Raw genomic sequence first — 17,090 nt, 5'->3', positions numbered from 1 at the left:
AGGGAACGTGGTGAAAGAGGGAGCAGAAAGAGTGCAAGGGCAAGAGGACCAGGGACTTTCCTGTGAGACTGTGTCTCCTTGTAACAGAACGAGTCATACTCATAAACTCTCACCAACATGACTGTCTAAATGTGAGCTGTCCAAGGAGAATGACAGTGAACATGCCAAACTGGACCAGGAAAAGTCTGTGAGGCAGCTGAGTGAGAGTGGGAGTGACAGAGGCAGTTCTCTCTAGGGAAGAGCTCACCAACTGATTGTTCTGTTTCAAATGACGAGCCCTGCAAATACACATACAGGTGACATTGTCTGGGCTGAACAAATCCTATTTAAGAATATATGTTATATGCAAATACACATATGCAAAAACAGTAAGAAAAAGAGGCCATGAATTTGAAGGAGGATGGGCAGGAGTATGTGGAAGGATTTGACCAGAGGAAAAGGAAGCAATTAAAATACAATCTTTAAAAAAGGATATCCTCCATAGCCTCAGATGTTTGAATATAGTGAAAATTCAGGTTTGTTTTTTTTTTTAAACATAGAAATGTTACATTTTTGTTTTAATTCTGGGTGTGGGATATGGGGCTGCTTCAGATTGTCCACAGCAGCAAACTGACTCCTGTCATGCTCTAGCAGGAGTGTGATTTTGCCAGCTGTAGATAGTTTATGTTTGGAATTCTGGGGACTCAGGAGCAGATATAAAAATGCCCTGAGAGGTATGTCAGCTGCTGTTCTTCTTACTCCTGTTTGCTCCTGCTGCTTTTGTAGTTTGCTGGATTGCTGGTTGCTGGTTCGAGATATCTTGACAACAAAGATCAAACTTGCCCTGAGGAACTCCAGCCCCTAATCAGCAGGAACCAGTTGAACAATATTGATACTCCCCTTCCCCTCTAACCTTCTTTCTCTCCTACCTAGGGTTAGGGGGTTGGAAGGGATGGGGTGGTATAGGAAAAAAAAAAGTAGCCAAAAATTTGTTTACATTTGAATATTTGGTCTCCAGTTGGTGGTACTATTTGAATAGGTTTAGATGGTGTGGCCTTGTTGAGGGAAGTGTGTCATTGGATGTGAGCTTTGAGGTTTCAAAGCCATGGACCCATCCCAGCGCTCTGTCTCTGTTCTGTGTTTGTGGAAACAAGATATGAACTCTCAGCTTCTGCCCCAACTACCACGCCTGCCACCTGCTGCCTCTGCTTTACCATCATGAACTTGTATCCCTTTGGAACCATAAGCCAAAATAAACTTTTTCTTTCTTAAGTTGCTTTGGTCACAGTGTTTTATCACAGCACTAGAAAAGCAACTAGTCCAGAAAGCTAAACAAACAAACAAACAACAAAAAGCAAAACAACAATAACAACAGAAATTGCTAACGCAAAGAAGTGCTCATGCATAGAGCAAGGGTCATCTGCAGCCACGGGGAAGGAGAGGCTCCCAGCTTTGCAGCTTCAAATGACATCCTCCACTTTAACAGCTTATCCTACACAAGCACATTAAGTTGACTTAATTCCAAGATTCACTTTTTGTACCCTGTGTAGACCTGGAAGCCACCTTGTTTGTGTGTAAAAGCTAAGACCCTTGATAATAGAATGTATTCACCATTGCATTTGCTATATCTACTTTCTCCTGTACGTAAGAGAGAGAAAATAAAGGTCTAACCCTTTTTTTAATTAGCAATGGTTTTTATACCTACCTGTATCCTTGACTGAAATGCAGCCTTCTCACACTATTGTTTCTAGAACCTTATCGTGAACTATGTGAATTGTATCAGTGAATCAGATAATTAATGTGTCTTAAGATAGCTCCTGAGACTCGGAACAGTGGCAGGGGCATGGGATGGTTCTAGATAGGGAAGGCGGGCTTTGCATTTGTGATTTGATTGGGAAGTTTCTGGAGACTTGAGAACTGGTTCTGGTTCCTGTTTATTTGCTCAAATTAAATTAAAGGTGGCTCAGTAGGTAAAGTTGCTGTCCACCAAGTCTCATGATCTAAATTTGATCTTTGGGTCTCACAGGGTGAAGGGAGAAAACTGACTTTTGAACTCCCTGGTGAGAAGTCCTTGCCAGGCCACAGAGGAAGAGGATGCAGGCAGTCCTAAGGAGATTTGATAGGCTGGGGTCAGATGGTAGGGAAGGAGGGCTCCCCCTGTCTGAGGACTATGAATAGGGGGAAGAGGAGAATAGGGGGAAGAGGAAGGGAGGGTGGAACCAGGAGGGACAAGGGAGAGGGCTACAATCAGGATGTAAAGTTAATAAATTACAAAAAAATTAATTTAAATTAAAAAATAAATAAAAAACAAAAGCTGGAAAAAAGCAAGAAAAAAGAGGAGGAGGAGAAAGAGGAGGTAGAGGAAGAGAAGGAAGAGGAGGAGGAGGAAGAAGAAGGAGAAGGAGGAGGAGGAGGAGGAGGAACAGCCAGGCAGTGGTGAGGATCTTTGTGAGTTAGAGGCTAGCCTGGTCTACAGAGCAAGTTCTAGGATAGTCAGGACTACAGAGAGAAACCCTGTCTCAAGAAAAAAAAGAAAAGAAAAGAAAATTAACAAAACAAGCCAGACACTTAGGCATGCCAATGGGACATTTGGATTCAGGCTTGAGAATGCTTACCGGAAGAGAAAGGAATGTGTTGAAAAAATCAGCAAAGAGTTCATCCTCCAAAAGAATTATAAGGTTTGTAGAAGCGATGATCTCTGCATATGGGGAAAAGAAAACAGCCCATGAAGGGGTTGTGTCTGATGGAGAGAGCAAAGCTTATGGACAGACATGACCATACCAAATCTCAGCATAGTGGCCTTCAGATCTGACCCTGTGTCCCTCCTCCAGTGCCCTCTTTTCATTGTTATTCTCCTCCAGACTCCTAGCTGTGGGAAGCTCACCACCTTACACAGGAGCCTATTTTATTTATGAAAAGATAATAACCAAGAGTTTCGTTGTTGTTTTGTTTTGTTTTGTTTTGTTTTGTTTTATTATTCGCACTGCCTCAACCTTCTGCTGGTAGGCATTCTTCCATCCACAATGTAACAGGATTCACCTAAATCGCACAACAGGACTTACACACAACAGGACTTTAGCCCTTCAGAACTCCATCTCCAGCCTTCTGCTGCTCACCTCCATTTCTCATGGTGACCTCTCTTCTAGCCACTTCCTCTCTCATTGGCTGGCTCTCCTCCTTAACCTAATCACCATAAATGCTTCCCAGGGTGGTGCGGAAGACAACGCCTATGTGCAACCATGTGACATTAGTGTATCTTGAATCAGGGTTGCCTTGAAGTCTCTTGCATGACATGATTGCTTTCACCATCCTTAATCTGTTGCCTTTCAGAAAACAAGGGAAAGAATTTATGTGTATTCCAATAGTGTTTCTCATGGCTAGTCTGAGCCGAGCATTCCAGCTTGCATGAATACTGGCCCGGGCTTGTGAATCACTTGTTCCTTGGCTCAAGTATGATAATGTTTTGTTCAAATGAATCAGAAGATATGGATGCTACCTGTAGGCTGGTGAGATGGCTTAGTGGGTGGTGGCACTTGTCACCAAGCCTGAACACCTGAGCAAACATTCTTGCAAATTGTCCTTTCACTGACACACGTGTGCAGCACACAAAATAACAAAATACATGCTAAATGTCCTAAAGCCTAGCATGATCCCTTTAAGGTTGTTCCAATTCATTGTCTAAGCTATTGATTTATTGATTGATTGACTGACTGATTTTTGAGGCAAGGCCTTGCTGTCTAGGTCAGGCTGGCTGAGAATTTACTAGGAAGCCCAGAGTGGCCTCAAATAATAATAATAATCAGCTGCCTTTAATCCTAGAACTCGGGAAGCAGAGGCAGGTGAAACCTCATAGTTCAAGACCAGACTGGTCTACAGAGTGAATTCCAGGAGAGCCAGGGCTACACAGAGAAACCCTGACTCTAAAAACCTAATTATTATTATTATTATTATTATTATTATTATTATATTAATTTAATATAATTATTATTAAAATAAAACTCACAATGATTTTCAGCTTCTGAAATGCTCAGATTCTGGGTATGAATCACCATGCTAGGATTTACCTATGTTCTTCAGAACTCAAGGTTTAGTGAATAGTGAACTGAATAGCTTCAGTAGCCCAACTATTTTCTGTCATACCCAAGGTTTATAATGGAAGAGCATCAAAAAACAATCTAAATAACTCAGCCTAGGCCCTTGTCTCAGTGTAGTTAAGCATCTGAGGAAGAAAATTAATATCCCTGAAGTATAGTTTCAATAACATAAGGAAACTGAGAGCAGAGGATATAGCTCAGCTGGGAGGGTGCTTGCCTGGTAGTCATGAAGCCTTGGGTTCAATCCCCAGACCCGCATAAGCCAGGCATGAGATGCGTTCCTGTAATTCCAACTCTTAGGTAGTGGAGGCAGGAGAATCAGAGGTACAAGGTCACCCTCATCTACATAGCAAGTTGGGAAAAATGAGGTCTGTGCTGTGCCATCCATGTGCCAGTCCCCAGGCCCCAGCTCTACCTGCAATCCTAGAGGTGCCAGCCATCAGAGACTACCAGGTGGGATCCCTTCCCCAATTCCTTGCCAGCAGTCCCAGAGGCCTACTGCCACCAGGGACCTCCAGGTCTGTCAAGACCAAGAATAGCCAGATGGCTAAAGGCCAGTGTAAGAGCACACTCAACAAAAACCAGGGCAGTGCGGCACCACCAGAACCCAACTGTCCCACTACAAGAACACCTGAAGTGCAAGAAAATGACCTTAAATCTAATCTTATGAAGACGATAGAGGCCTTTAACAAGGAAATAAATAAATCACTCAAAGAAATAAGGAAAATACACAGCAAGTTTGAGGTAAGTCTAGACGACACAAGATTCTCTCTTCAATTAATAATAATGATGATGATGATGATGTAAAAAACAAAACAGCTAGGCATGATGGAACATCTCTTTAATCCCAGCACTCAGGAGACAGAGGCAGGAGGATCTCTAAATATGAGACCAGCCTGGGCTACAGAGTGAGTTTCAGGACAGCCAGGGATAAACAGAGAAACCCTATCTTGAAAAAAACCAGCCAACCAATCAACCAAACAAACAAAGAAACAAGCAAATAAACAAAAAGCAAACAGAGCAATGGCCTCTGGCATTTTCCCTCATGACTGATACCAAGTGATGTTTGTCTTTCAATAACAGAGGTAGAAATCCAATCAGATATGGCTGTGTGCTGCAGAGCTGGCATCAGCTCTTGTCTTCTGGGTCTCCTAGCTCTACTGGCATCTTTTTCTAAGCAGCGTACATTTCACTGGTGTTGGCCTGTATCACTCACTAGGCCCTCTCTGCTTTTCATGAGACTTCCCTGACTTGTTTAATGTACGACACGCACCATTCCAAGTTCTGTGTGTTCAGACTGGGTGTCTCCCTTTGGCTCTACTTTTCTTTTCCTTTTGTTTTGCTTATTTTTTTCTCTCTTCTTTTTGCTTTATTTTATTTTTCTTATTTCTTCTTTTTTTTTTTTTTTTCCTGCAGAGTCTCATGTACTCCAAACTCGTCTTAAGTTTACATTGTAGCCTGAGGATGACCTTGAAGTTCTGGTCCTCCTGCCTCCACCTCTTCAGTGCTAGAATTATAGGTATGTGCCATGATGCCTGCTTAATTGCTTAATTTAATTAATTTGTAAAACAGTACCTGCCTTCATGTTTTGAAAACTTCATCTGTACAATGTGTTTTGATCATAGCCATCTATGCCTACCTCCCTTCAACTCCCACTAGCACCCCTCTCCATCTCCCAGCTTCATGTCCTCCCTTTTCTTGTTGTTCTCCATAACTCTTTGAGTCTAATGAGTGCTTTCTCTATGTGCGTGAGTGTGGAGACATTCACTGGGCTGTGCATGCCCTCTTTATGAAACTGAGGGGGTTGAATTCAGGGCTTCATGCGTGCTCGGCAAGCTCTCTACCAACCGAACTGTAACCCCAGCTCTTAATCTAGTTATCTGATTTAAATAATCCAATGAGCATTAACTTAATCATCTAATTTAGAAAGCATTCCTTCCTCTGTTTCTCATCTGCTCTGCTTCCCACACACAGTCCTGGCCTATGTTATGTGGCTCCTCCCCCTTTGCATATTTCAGGCATCTTCCCTCTCACCTCCATCCATGCAGAGTCCTTCTCTCATGTCATGCTCCACCATCACTCTTTCGACTACTACCTCAGTTTATTAAACAGTCTCCCTGCTTCCAGTATCTTTCCCCCAGTTCCCTCCCCCCCAGTCACCGGAGCGTGTTAGCATTATTATTTCGTTAAAAGCCTTCGAAGCCTCCTCAGTGTCCTACAAGATGAAGTACAAATTCCATAGCATGGTCTCACGGGGTGTATTACCTGCTGTTTGCCCCCACCACGTTCCACCGTGCTTCCCCACTCTACCTAAAAGCCCAGACCCACCGCTGTTGCTTCCTGAGCATACAAGAAAGATGCTTCCCCAAGGAAGGTTAGAAATGGTTCCTCAAAGTTGCCCCACACATCTGACTTCCACACATGTGCCCTGACATGATTTGGCATGTACACACACACACACACACACACACACACACACACACATACAATTTTTGGTTCTCCAAAATAATTTTTCAATAATTTATACTAATCATTTCTATTAATTAAACAGATGTTTATTGGATGAGACCATCATGGAAACCATCTGCGTGCATGAAAGTGAGGTTGAGCAGCTTTTCCAGTTCATTGCCACAGGCAAGACAGACTCCTTCTCAACCCTGACATTTCTGCATTCCTGATTTTCCATCCTCCCCAACCCTGTCCTGCCTTCAAACTATGGTCACCCCCCACCACAGCAATACTAATTGGACAACAAATGAAATCTCTGGATAGCCTTGAACCCCATGCGGGCCTCCTCCCTGGAGGAGATAAGGCACATGGTGAGAGGACCTACAACTGACCTCCTCCCTCTTGCTTCGTCTTAGAATCAAAGCCTGCCTGTCCTTCCTTAAAGGTATGGTGACAGGAGCGGAAAGACAGAGAGAAAAGGAAAACAGAACCCAGGAATGACATCAAAGTCACACGAGGTGCCCCTGAGTGGCTCACTAATGTTAAAAAGGGGGGCAAGCAGTTTGCTGTATTTGAGGGCTCAAGACCTTAGCAGAGACTCACCAGCTTTGCTCATGTTGACATGCTCGTCCTGTCATAGATTGGTTAGCAACAGAATATGAACACATCCCAGTGTTCCATTCCCAATTCCATTCCATTCGACTCATCTCTGGTGCAGACCTCAGTGTAGCTGTCTGTCTTACTCCATCTCTGGGGTCCCCTTGAACAAACCTGACCCATACTCGTGTGTGCACTGGCAACTTCTTTTCAAGCCTAAGATTGCCTACTGTCATCTGAATACGGTTGCATTATTGAACTTGGTCTGCATCCCTCATAAGATGTATCTCCTGGATTCAGCCCACTTACAGCAGCGGCTCTCAACCTTCCTGATGCTACGACCCTTTAATACAGTTCCTCATGTTGTGGTGACCCACCCCCAACCTTAAAATTATTTTTGTTGCTACTTCATAACTGTAGTTTTGCTACTGTTTTGAACTGTAATGTAAATATCTGCTGGGCAGGTTATCTGCTCTGCGACCCCTGTGAAAAGATCGTTCAACTCTCCAGAGGGGTTGTGACCCACAGAGTGAGAACCTCTGACTTAAAGCACCAAGTTTCTAAAGTCTTGAATTTCCGTGTCTGAAAGTTCATCAGGCACTTTTTTTGTTGTTGTTGTTGTTGTTTGTTTGTTTGTTTGTTTTGTTTTTTTCCTTTTTTTTTTTAAAATAAATTCTTTGTTTTGATGGCTGCACACCTTTAGTCCCAGCATTTGGGAGGCAGAGACAGGTTGATCTTTGTGAGTTCAAGGTCAGGTTGTTCTACAAAGTGAGTCTAGGACAGCCAGGGCTGTTACACAGAGAATCCCTGTCTCAAAGCACAAAACAATTTTTTTTTTCCTCTCACTTTTTCTGATAGGAACTGGACATTAAGATGAAAGACCATACCTGATAGGCTACGGTCAGAGGGAAGGGGAGGAGGACCTCCCCTATCAGTGGACTTAGAGAGGGGCAGGGAGGAGGGAGAGAGAGTGGGATTGGGAAGGCATGAGGGAGGGAGCTATAGCTGGGATACAAAGTAAATAAACCATAATTAATATAAAAAATAAAAATTTAATTAAAAAGATGAAAGACCATAAGGCTTTTATACATCAACCACATAGCCAAGAGTGTCTTCCAAACTCCCAAGAAGAGCATTTTTCAGTATCACACCTAACAGAAATTTCAAGAATGTAAAAGATCTGGCAGTCCACTGTTCTAGGCCAGCTGAGGCTACATAGTAAAACCCTGTCTAAGCTCTAGAGGAAGGACTAAAGTATGACCTCTGGCCCCTACATAACCCTGAGAACACAGGAAGACATATACAACTTTTAAGAATAGAATAAAAACATAAGTTACTGTGGCCAGATATGTTGGGGAGTCCCCTGAGATTACTCATGTTACCAGGGAAACTGGAATCCCCTCCCAGGGTTCTTAGCCTCATTAGCAAAAGAATTTAAGAACAAACACAGAAGGAAGCTCAAGTTTGTTAGTGCCTAAAAGAAAAGGCACAGTTCAGACAAGCTAGAAGTCTTGGCATCTGCCTGGATGAGGGAGATGGAGAAGAGGAGAAATCCATACTTTTTTGATTAGGGCACGGAGGCTCAACAAATAGCCACAAAATATGAGGTAGCTGCAGAGAGAAAAGCAAAAAGACCAAAGGACCAAGGAAAGCATTCATGGGCTTCTGCCAGCATGCAAAACAAAGAGACAAAGAAGAACGGGGGAAAAAAAAAATTACACCACTGTATTGGAAGTTGGCTTTGGGGGAAGGAAAAGTACAGCATCTCATTAAAGGGGTAATTGTTCCTCCTGCAGTTTTAGCATGGCTAAAGGAGAATCAGCCTTCCTGAGGGGTGGTCTCTGTTGGGTAATTGACAAGTGCAGTTTTATCAACTCTTGGGTTTGGTTAGCTTGCGATATTAGGATTCTACCCAGCACCAAAGGTAGAACTTAGATTCTTTTTGACCAGGAGTCAGTAGCTTTGCTTTAATGGCCTCAACAGAGCCCTGATCAATAAGAGGATACCTTGAAAATCATTACAAGACAGATTGAAATCAGGAAATAGATATAATCCCCCCCCCCCGTGAAGATCTGATTCTAAAGCTGTTTGCCAGAGGGACAGGCATTTAGTTGAGATTCAGTCCAACCCCCACATTTAGCCTCTAGGCAGAAATGCTTGATTAGGAGAATAAAAATCTCAAGGAATGTGGAACCAGAACCCTCTTTTGGCAATCCTGGCCTACCTCTGGCAAGGACATTCCTAGAATTGTTGCTTCTGGATCCCTTCTCTACCTGACTGGTTTCTACTCCCGGTTCCCATTCATCAGCACCATGAGTTTTACCTGGTAATTTTGATGATAAGGGTTAAGATGAGACCCAGGAGTCCATATGCTTTGCAGGTACCCTGGATAATTCTTGTCATCAGGCAAATATAGGAAATATTAGTTTATAAGTTTAAAAGCTGAGTTTATGTTTCAGCTCTGATATTTCCTAGGTGTGGTTTGTACCAGGTCCGACATACAACAATGTCCCAAAATTCTGGGCATCTCCTTTACCCCAGTCCACACTTTTCCTAGAAATGACAGGAAGTCATCAGCAAGTATTAGGATGAGAATTCATAACAAATGCTTGCAAAGATATCAAAAGCCTTTTATAGAAGGGAAAAACTCTATTTAAAATCTGAGTCAAGGCTGCACACTGGATGGGGATCCCGATTCTCTTAGTTTCTTGTTTGTTGGCCTACCCATTCAACATATATTTATTGAACACTCCATCTTACAGAAACTTTCCAAACTGTTTTGGATGTACCAAAGGAAAGAACAGTCAAAAATACTGCCCATCACAGAGCTATATTCACACGATTTTATTGGATCACTCATGTCATTCTCCCTGTCACTGGAAACTGTCTTCAGTCACCACTAAAATAATACTTGTGTTTGGACCATTCTCATTTCTACAATGCATAGCTGCTTCTTACTATAATCACGATGCTATCTTTGGCAGTTAGCTCCACCTTTCCATAGAAAGAGCCATTTTCAACTACTGTATATTCACCAGGCATGTCCCCTGACTGTGCTCCTAGTATTAGCTCACTACTGTTGAGTATTCATTGCTCCTGGCACCAATCTTGGTGTGTCCTCTCTAACAAGAAATGGCCTATATTGTGCCTGTGGTTTCTGCGTCTAGGACAGATGTCTTTGTCACTATTTGGGCTAAGAGAGGAAATGAATGATTCCATCTGACATCCACAGCATGATGGATTTTTTTTCTCTTAAAAAGTCATCCAATTATTTTTCACACAAGTTATAAGGTATTGTCAGAGACTAAATGACCAAGAGGTCACACATACTCACTCATGCATGACGCACGCCTGTGTGCACACACATACCTCTAAGAGAGCTCATCAGTTGGATTCTGTGCTTATTTGTGTCCACACATCTATCACGCAACATCAATACCATGTTTCTGGATGTTTTCACATTTGCTTATGTGTTTTTCCTGGCCTCCTCCTGTCTCTTACATTAAAAAAAAAAAAAAAAAAAAAAATTGGTAGGTCAACACCAACTGGGGAGAGCGTGTCTTCCCAGCTCACGTGAACATGGTGCCCTCTGGTGGAAGATGAAAAACATTGATCCGTTCTCTTGAAACCTGTAATTTAGAGTTTTGCTTTGAGCATTGATTAGGATTCATTAGTGCTCTTAGGGACTGTGACAAGAGCAGTAAAGCAAGAATCTTTTCAAGACTGGAGAGTTGGCTCAGTGGTTAAGAGCACTTAGTACTCTTCCAAAGGACCCAGGTTCAATCCCCAGCACCTATATCAGGTGGCTCACAACTCCAGGGGCCCTGATGCCTCTAGTCTCCTCAGGCACCTGCATGTACATGCACACAGCTGTACATAGTTAAAAATAATTAAAAAAATAAAATTTTAAAGAAAGAAAGATCCCTGTCATTCAAATAGCTGCCTATTTATTCCTCTACTTCATCAGCCTCTAAATTCTTCATGTCTTTGACATTTATTACTTTACTTAGAAGTTATGTGTTAAGAGTATCTGGAAGCAGTGATCTGCTACAAGAGATGGGCTTGGCAGAATTCATCAAACTGTTCACTGTTGGACAAGTCTAGGCATGAACTGGTTTTGGTGTCTCCCCCTGTTTAGTCAAAGATATCTCAGGATAACTCTGAGTAGGCACAGAACTTAGTTCATATTAGTATGTGCGTATGAGAAAGAGACAGAGAGACAGAAAGACAGAGAGGAAGAGGAGGTCAAATTACAATTACAGTGAAAAAAGTTAATTTCAAATGAAAAAAAATCCAAAATGCTTTTATGGAATGCTGGAGTTTGAACCCAGAACCTTGCATATGCTGGGCAAGCACCCTACCCTGAGCTGCATCCTCAGCATTCCTGCCCTTTAAAAATAGGATTTGTTGTATAGTTCAAACTATCATTTGTTTTGTTGTTGCTTTGGGACTGTGTTTCATGTAGCCTGGGTTGCCTTGATCTCCTGATTCTCTTACATTCAGTTCCCAAAGTGCTAAAATTACAGGTATGTACCACCATGCCCAGCTTGTGGTCCAGGCTGCCCTTGATCATGGAAATATCCTGCCTCTCTGCCTCCCAACTGCTGGAACTACAAGGATGTACTACCATGTCTGACTCCAAAATGTGCTCTTAATTTAAAAGGGTGATGTCTGAGTGGGGCAGAAATAAGAGTTGTGCCTCATCAACAGGAAAATGTGTGGAATAAAAAAATGGGTTCTGAACCTAGCACCCCAACCTCAAGACACCTGAGAACGTGCAAGGCTCAGAAACTGAACCAAAGCCTGAAAAGACAGTCATGGTGTGGAGTCGCAGCAAGGGGCTTGGACTCAGCTGTGACAACTGGATAAAGGCAACCCCTAGGCCCCCCACCACCACCACCTCAAGACACTGTAATGTCCCAATAGCCCCAGGACTGCATGGAAGCCTGAAGACCAAGTTAAGCATGAAAACTGAGGTATCCCTTACTTCTATACCACGGTCCTCTCTCCTCCTTTGGAGAGGGATATTTTGGCTTAATGATTCTACTAATGCAGGACAAGCCATTGAGGATTGTTGGCCATGAATTTGATCTGATCACAAGCAAAGATGTGCTTGAATGCACCTAAGTGGTTCTGGAAATCAACTCTTCTCTTGACAATGGCTCAGACTTCTCACAAGTGCCCCAAACCGTACAATGAGGGTTTCTGACCACCAGGTAACAACTGATCCCTGATACACCTTGACTTCTGAGCAAGAAAATTAACAAGAAAGAATGGGTCAGAAACAGAGGACACATCTAGTTCTCCTAGAAACTAGAAAAATCAGTCAGTCAGTCAGTCAATAATAAACAATAAATAGAATGACCTTTGGAAGCCTTGCTCCAAGCCCATCTTGTCCTAATTAGATGTTTTACTCCCCATCCAGAGAGGGAAATGTTCTTCCTACCACAGGTGCCCCAGTGCTTCAGCTCAACTGGAATTTCACTCCCTCAGCAGCCAGCTATAGTATTATGGAAGCCAGGTGTGGTGGTGAATGCCTGTGATCCCAGCGCTTGGGAGGCAGAAGCAGGTGGATCTCAGTGAGTTCAAGGCCAGCCTGGTCTACAAAAGGAGTCCAGGACAGCCAGGGCTACAGAGAAACCTTTTCTCAAAAACAAACAAACAAACAAACAAACAAACAAACAAACAAACAAAAGCTACATTATGGAATGTAGCTGCTTTGGCGCTTTGGGTAACTTTCACCAACAGGGTTGCTGTGAGACAGAGCAAGCAAGCCATCAGACTTTATTATCCATGGAACTGTAGAGGGCTGGAGCTGGGCATGTGTATTATTTGAAAACTTACTGGGATGAGTCCAGAGCAATGGGATGAGATGCTGAGGAAGAGAACCTGACTGTGCTTTGGGGTCCCCTGTGGCCATCTCCCATGTGTAGGGGTTTGCTGCATTCTACCAGATCTTGTAGAGGAAGGCTCTGCTCACGGGGGTCTGATTTTCAGTCAGATAAATCACAGTGTGGTCAGAGGAAAGAACCAGAAACAGTCCTGAGCTTCACCTAGCCAAAGAGACAGCCTGGATTTGGAATGAGTATCACAGAAGTCGGGCGCAAGAAACGAGGAAGAGATGTCTCTTATGATGGTTGAATTATGATGCGTTAAATGTGACTTCCAGTTAACATTCTAAGCAATAAAGTAAAAGATAGTTATCAAAGGTTCCAAAGACAGGATTTAGTAAAGTTGTTACATTCTCATGGGAGGGGAGTGAGGGGTGCAAAGAGGTACAAGCCAAGCAGGTGCTGTGGTTGGAGGTGGGGGTGGGAGAGGATTGTGGGGAGCTAGGGATGAAGGTCATAGCTATCTCAAGATGGGGCACCTCTGAAGGATGTCTGATCCTCCTGTCTGACAGCTCCTCTCTCATGACTTGGCATCCAGATGTCCTTGGAGGATGCAGGCAATAGGAAGCCACTTGGACACGTCCAGGTTTAGGCTTCAGTACCAAGGTGACAATACCATAAAGTGGAGAAGCCGTAGATCCAGATCATCAAGATGGCACCAAAGGCCACATGCCAACAGAAGAAAGTGGTGGCAAACGCTATGTCATTTTTGTCGTCATCCATCCATCTATAGCTAGAGACTGGTTTGTACAGCATGAAGCCTATCTGCATCAGCCAGGAGCCTGTGACAAGGTAGAGAAAGGCCTTCAGCATCCAGATCAGCAGCATGTTGGGAGCCCACAGCTCTACCGTCACCACAAGGGCCAATAGAAACATGGCCTGAATGAGCAGCATGTGAGCCTGCAGCTCCACTCCTTCTGTGTCCTGCAAATGAGACACCATCAGGGGCAAAGACAGACACACGCTCAGTGCTTGGGCGCCCTGCTCCAGAACTACACACCTCTTGGGCAGCAGGTTCTGGCTGACCACGTCTGCACACCCACTCAGAAAGAAGGACATGTAGAGGGTGAGATGCTGCCACTGCTTGCGGAACATGAAGTCTCTCTGGTGATGCTTCTTGCTGATGAGTACCAATTGCCAGTTTATGCTATTCAACTCTTGGGCTACTAAAATGCAAGAACACAATATCTTCAGAAAGCCGATATAATACATTTGCCGTAACGTTGTCCATCTTCCTTTACTCCAAGGACGGCGAGGTGGATGTTGGACAGGGGACTTGCATATCATGGCCCTGGAGAGAAGTCCTGCATGATAAAGTCCATAGAGAAAGAAGGACAGGCCAGGGAACAGATGACCTTCAAACCCTCCCATGGATCCCAAGGTAGATGTGATCAAAGGCAGAAGCAAAAGCGAATGGCCATTCATGCAGGACTTTCGAGCATGGTGGGAGCCTCCCAACGCTTGCTTATAACCTACCCACCCCAAGGCATCCACTTGCAGAAGGGAAATGGTTTTGGAGGAAACCCAAACTTAGGGTGCGGTGGGTGTGATGCTTTCCGTTCTGGTCCTCTGCTCCGGTTCACTGGTAACCAGCTAACCACAGACAAACAATGAATCAGTATGTCTCTAGCAAGATGCTTGTGTGTCAAGTGTTCTCACATCCTATGGCTTGGGCCCCCTGTCCCTCTGCCCACACAAAGGAAGGTTCCTTTGCAACCTTCCTTACTTTCTTCCTGTCTTGGTCCATTCAGGATGCAAAATACCCTGAATAATACCAATTGTTTGACCATGTGGCTTGTAAACAACAAAGATCTGTAGCTTCTGGAGGCTAGATGTTCAAAATGAAGGTGATAGAAGAGTCAGTGTCTGGTGAAGTATGCTTCACAAACAACACTTTCTTATTGCGTCCTCATATCTTCTAAGTAGCAAGCTTATTCTCCCGAGTCTCTTTTAATTGGGATACCTATACCATTTATAAAGGTTTTGCCCTTATAACCTAATTACCTTCTCCAGAGACATCACTTCCTAATATTATCTTGAATTTTCAAAAAAAAAATGTTTTTAGCACAGATTAATTTTAAATAGTAACAGATTTCATTATAATATCTCCAACACATACACATAGTATTTCAATCTCGTCCAGCCTCCTCTCAACTTGAGCTAATCTCCCTTTTCCCAGTTAGCCTCATTTCTTCTTTCTTGTCTTTTTGGGTATGTGATCCAACGGGTTTCATTAGGATTGTTTATAGGCACATGAGAGTTTCTCCACAGGAGCATGCACACCAGTGGCTATAACATTGAAGAAAAGGTCTCTTTCTCCACCATCAACCTGTAACCCCACATAAGTTCTCAGGGGTGAAGCCTCATGAGTCCTCCCTCTTCTGTGACAGGCTGTTGACAAGCTCACTCTTGCAACAAATGAATTTTAAGGGACGCAAACTTCTGATCATGACATCTCTAAACTCACAGAATATAAAGAAGGTAGAAAAAGCATACAATGCAGTGTGTGTTCCTTGACAATCCTTATGGAGGGCTGAGGCTGTCGCTCAGTGGACACAGAGCTTACCTGGAATGCATGAAAACCTTCAAGGAAAGAACTTACTGTGAGTTTGCTGTAAAACATTTTCTCTTTTAAAGTAAAAATTTACTTAGAATTTGGTGGTCATATTACCCTTCATGACAGCCAAACAAATATGGCGAGGGGGTTTCGAGTTTTGTTTTACAAATATCCCACAGGCAGGCGCACCTCTCAGTTTCAGCCCAGTCTGGCCTACAGAGCAAGTTCCAGGACAGTTAGGGCTACACAGAAACACTCTGTCTCAAAAAAAAAAAAAAAAAAAAAAAAAAAAAAGTGAGCGAGAGACAGAGAATGGTTTCTTTTATTTAGTAATCAATGCTAATATGAAAAACTCTAATTTTGCATTGATCTTCATTTGTTTCTCTTGTTGAATTGCCACTGTTCTAATTTTCAATGATTTAATATAATCATATCATGTTCAAAGAATAAAATTCATCTCTTCTTAGAGGTACTTTAGTTTTTCCTTTGTACCTGGTGTGATTCCATATGTAAAGTTAAAAAACAAAACAAAACACCACACACACAGTGATAAATAACATGAGAAACATGTGGAATCAAAACTCAAGAACATGCTCACCTCCAAGAGGGGAAGAATGAGAGATCTGGGAGGGACACAAAAGACATTGAAAATATGATAATGTTTTCCTGTCTATAGAGTTAGTGGGGACTCTGAGAGTATGGACTGGGTCACAACTGTATAGTTTACACATACTCTAGAAATGTGATTTTATACATACTTAATATTTTAAAAATATAGAACAGAAACTAAGTAATCTATATATGTACTTAATACCTGGTAAATCTACTTTACAGCAAGAGAGAAAGAGAACTTCTCCCTCAAAATATCAAAATGAATTTGTTTGTTTGTTTGTTTGTTTGTTTGTTTGTTTGTTTTTTCCTGGAGCACCAGCTGTTACTATGTCATTTGCAATAGGCTTTCTCTCTTTTTTTTTTCTTTTATTCATCCATATATAATATATTGGAGGAAGAACCATGATAACTAGAATTTTCCTCCTACATATCCCTAACCTTTCACTTCAATATTGCTGCTCAGTGGCTGGCCTTGGACTCTTGATGTACCTGTCTTATACACCCGAGTGCTGGGTTTTATGGCAGATGCCATCTTGACCAGCTCCTCACTGCCTATTAATCAACATGTTTTCCTTTCCAAACAACTTTCTAATTGGTTTCTTCTACTTCATCCTCACTTGCTTCCCTTGCTTAGGCATCAACAGTGCTGTATTATCAAAATATCTCTGAAACAGACCGAAAGCCCTCTTTATTCCTTTCTCTACCGAAGTCAGGGGAGCTTTGAGGAAAGGAAGTTTTAAATTCTCCAGTGGCATCCGATGGCTTCACAGGTAAGATCCATGCTTGAATGACCTTCAAGGCACCTGGTGCTTTGGCCTGGTCCCATTTCCGGTCCCTTTCCACATGTGTCACATAGGCCAGCTTGTTTATTTCTGTCCTCAACTCATTCTGCATCTGGAAAGCTTAGCTTCC

At 42.8% G+C, this 17,090-nt stretch overlaps 2 protein-coding genes across 2 annotated transcripts in view; both read right to left on the bottom strand.

Moving 5' to 3' along the window:
* The window catches only part of Rgsl1 (regulator of G protein signaling like 1), a 54,674-nt gene extending 51,566 nt beyond the window's left edge, over positions 1 to 3,108 (bottom strand). The window contains exons 1-2 of the mRNA XM_055624396.1: positions 3,096 to 3,108; positions 2,595 to 2,677 (exon numbers count right to left, since the gene is read on the bottom strand). Of these exons, the coding sequence (XP_055480371.1) occupies positions 2,595 to 2,677; positions 3,096 to 3,108 (96 nt within the window). The remainder of the gene's footprint in view (positions 1 to 2,594; positions 2,678 to 3,095) is intronic.
* Positions 3,109 to 13,597: 10,489 nt separating this feature from the next.
* LOC129689252 (transmembrane epididymal protein 1A-like) lies at positions 13,598 to 14,380 on the bottom strand. The gene has a single exon (XM_055624372.1). It carries the CDS (start codon positions 14,378 to 14,380, stop codon positions 13,598 to 13,600), a length of 783 nt encoding a protein of 260 aa, XP_055480347.1.
* Between the last annotated feature and the right edge of the window lie 2,710 nt (positions 14,381 to 17,090).

Source organism: Psammomys obesus, unplaced genomic scaffold (genome assembly GCF_907164565.1).
Source record: "Psammomys obesus unplaced genomic scaffold, mPsaObe1.curated_primary_1811, whole genome shotgun sequence".
Taxonomy (NCBI): Eukaryota; Metazoa; Chordata; class Mammalia; order Rodentia; family Muridae; genus Psammomys; species Psammomys obesus.
This window is presented reverse-complemented; position numbering and strand designations above follow the sequence as displayed.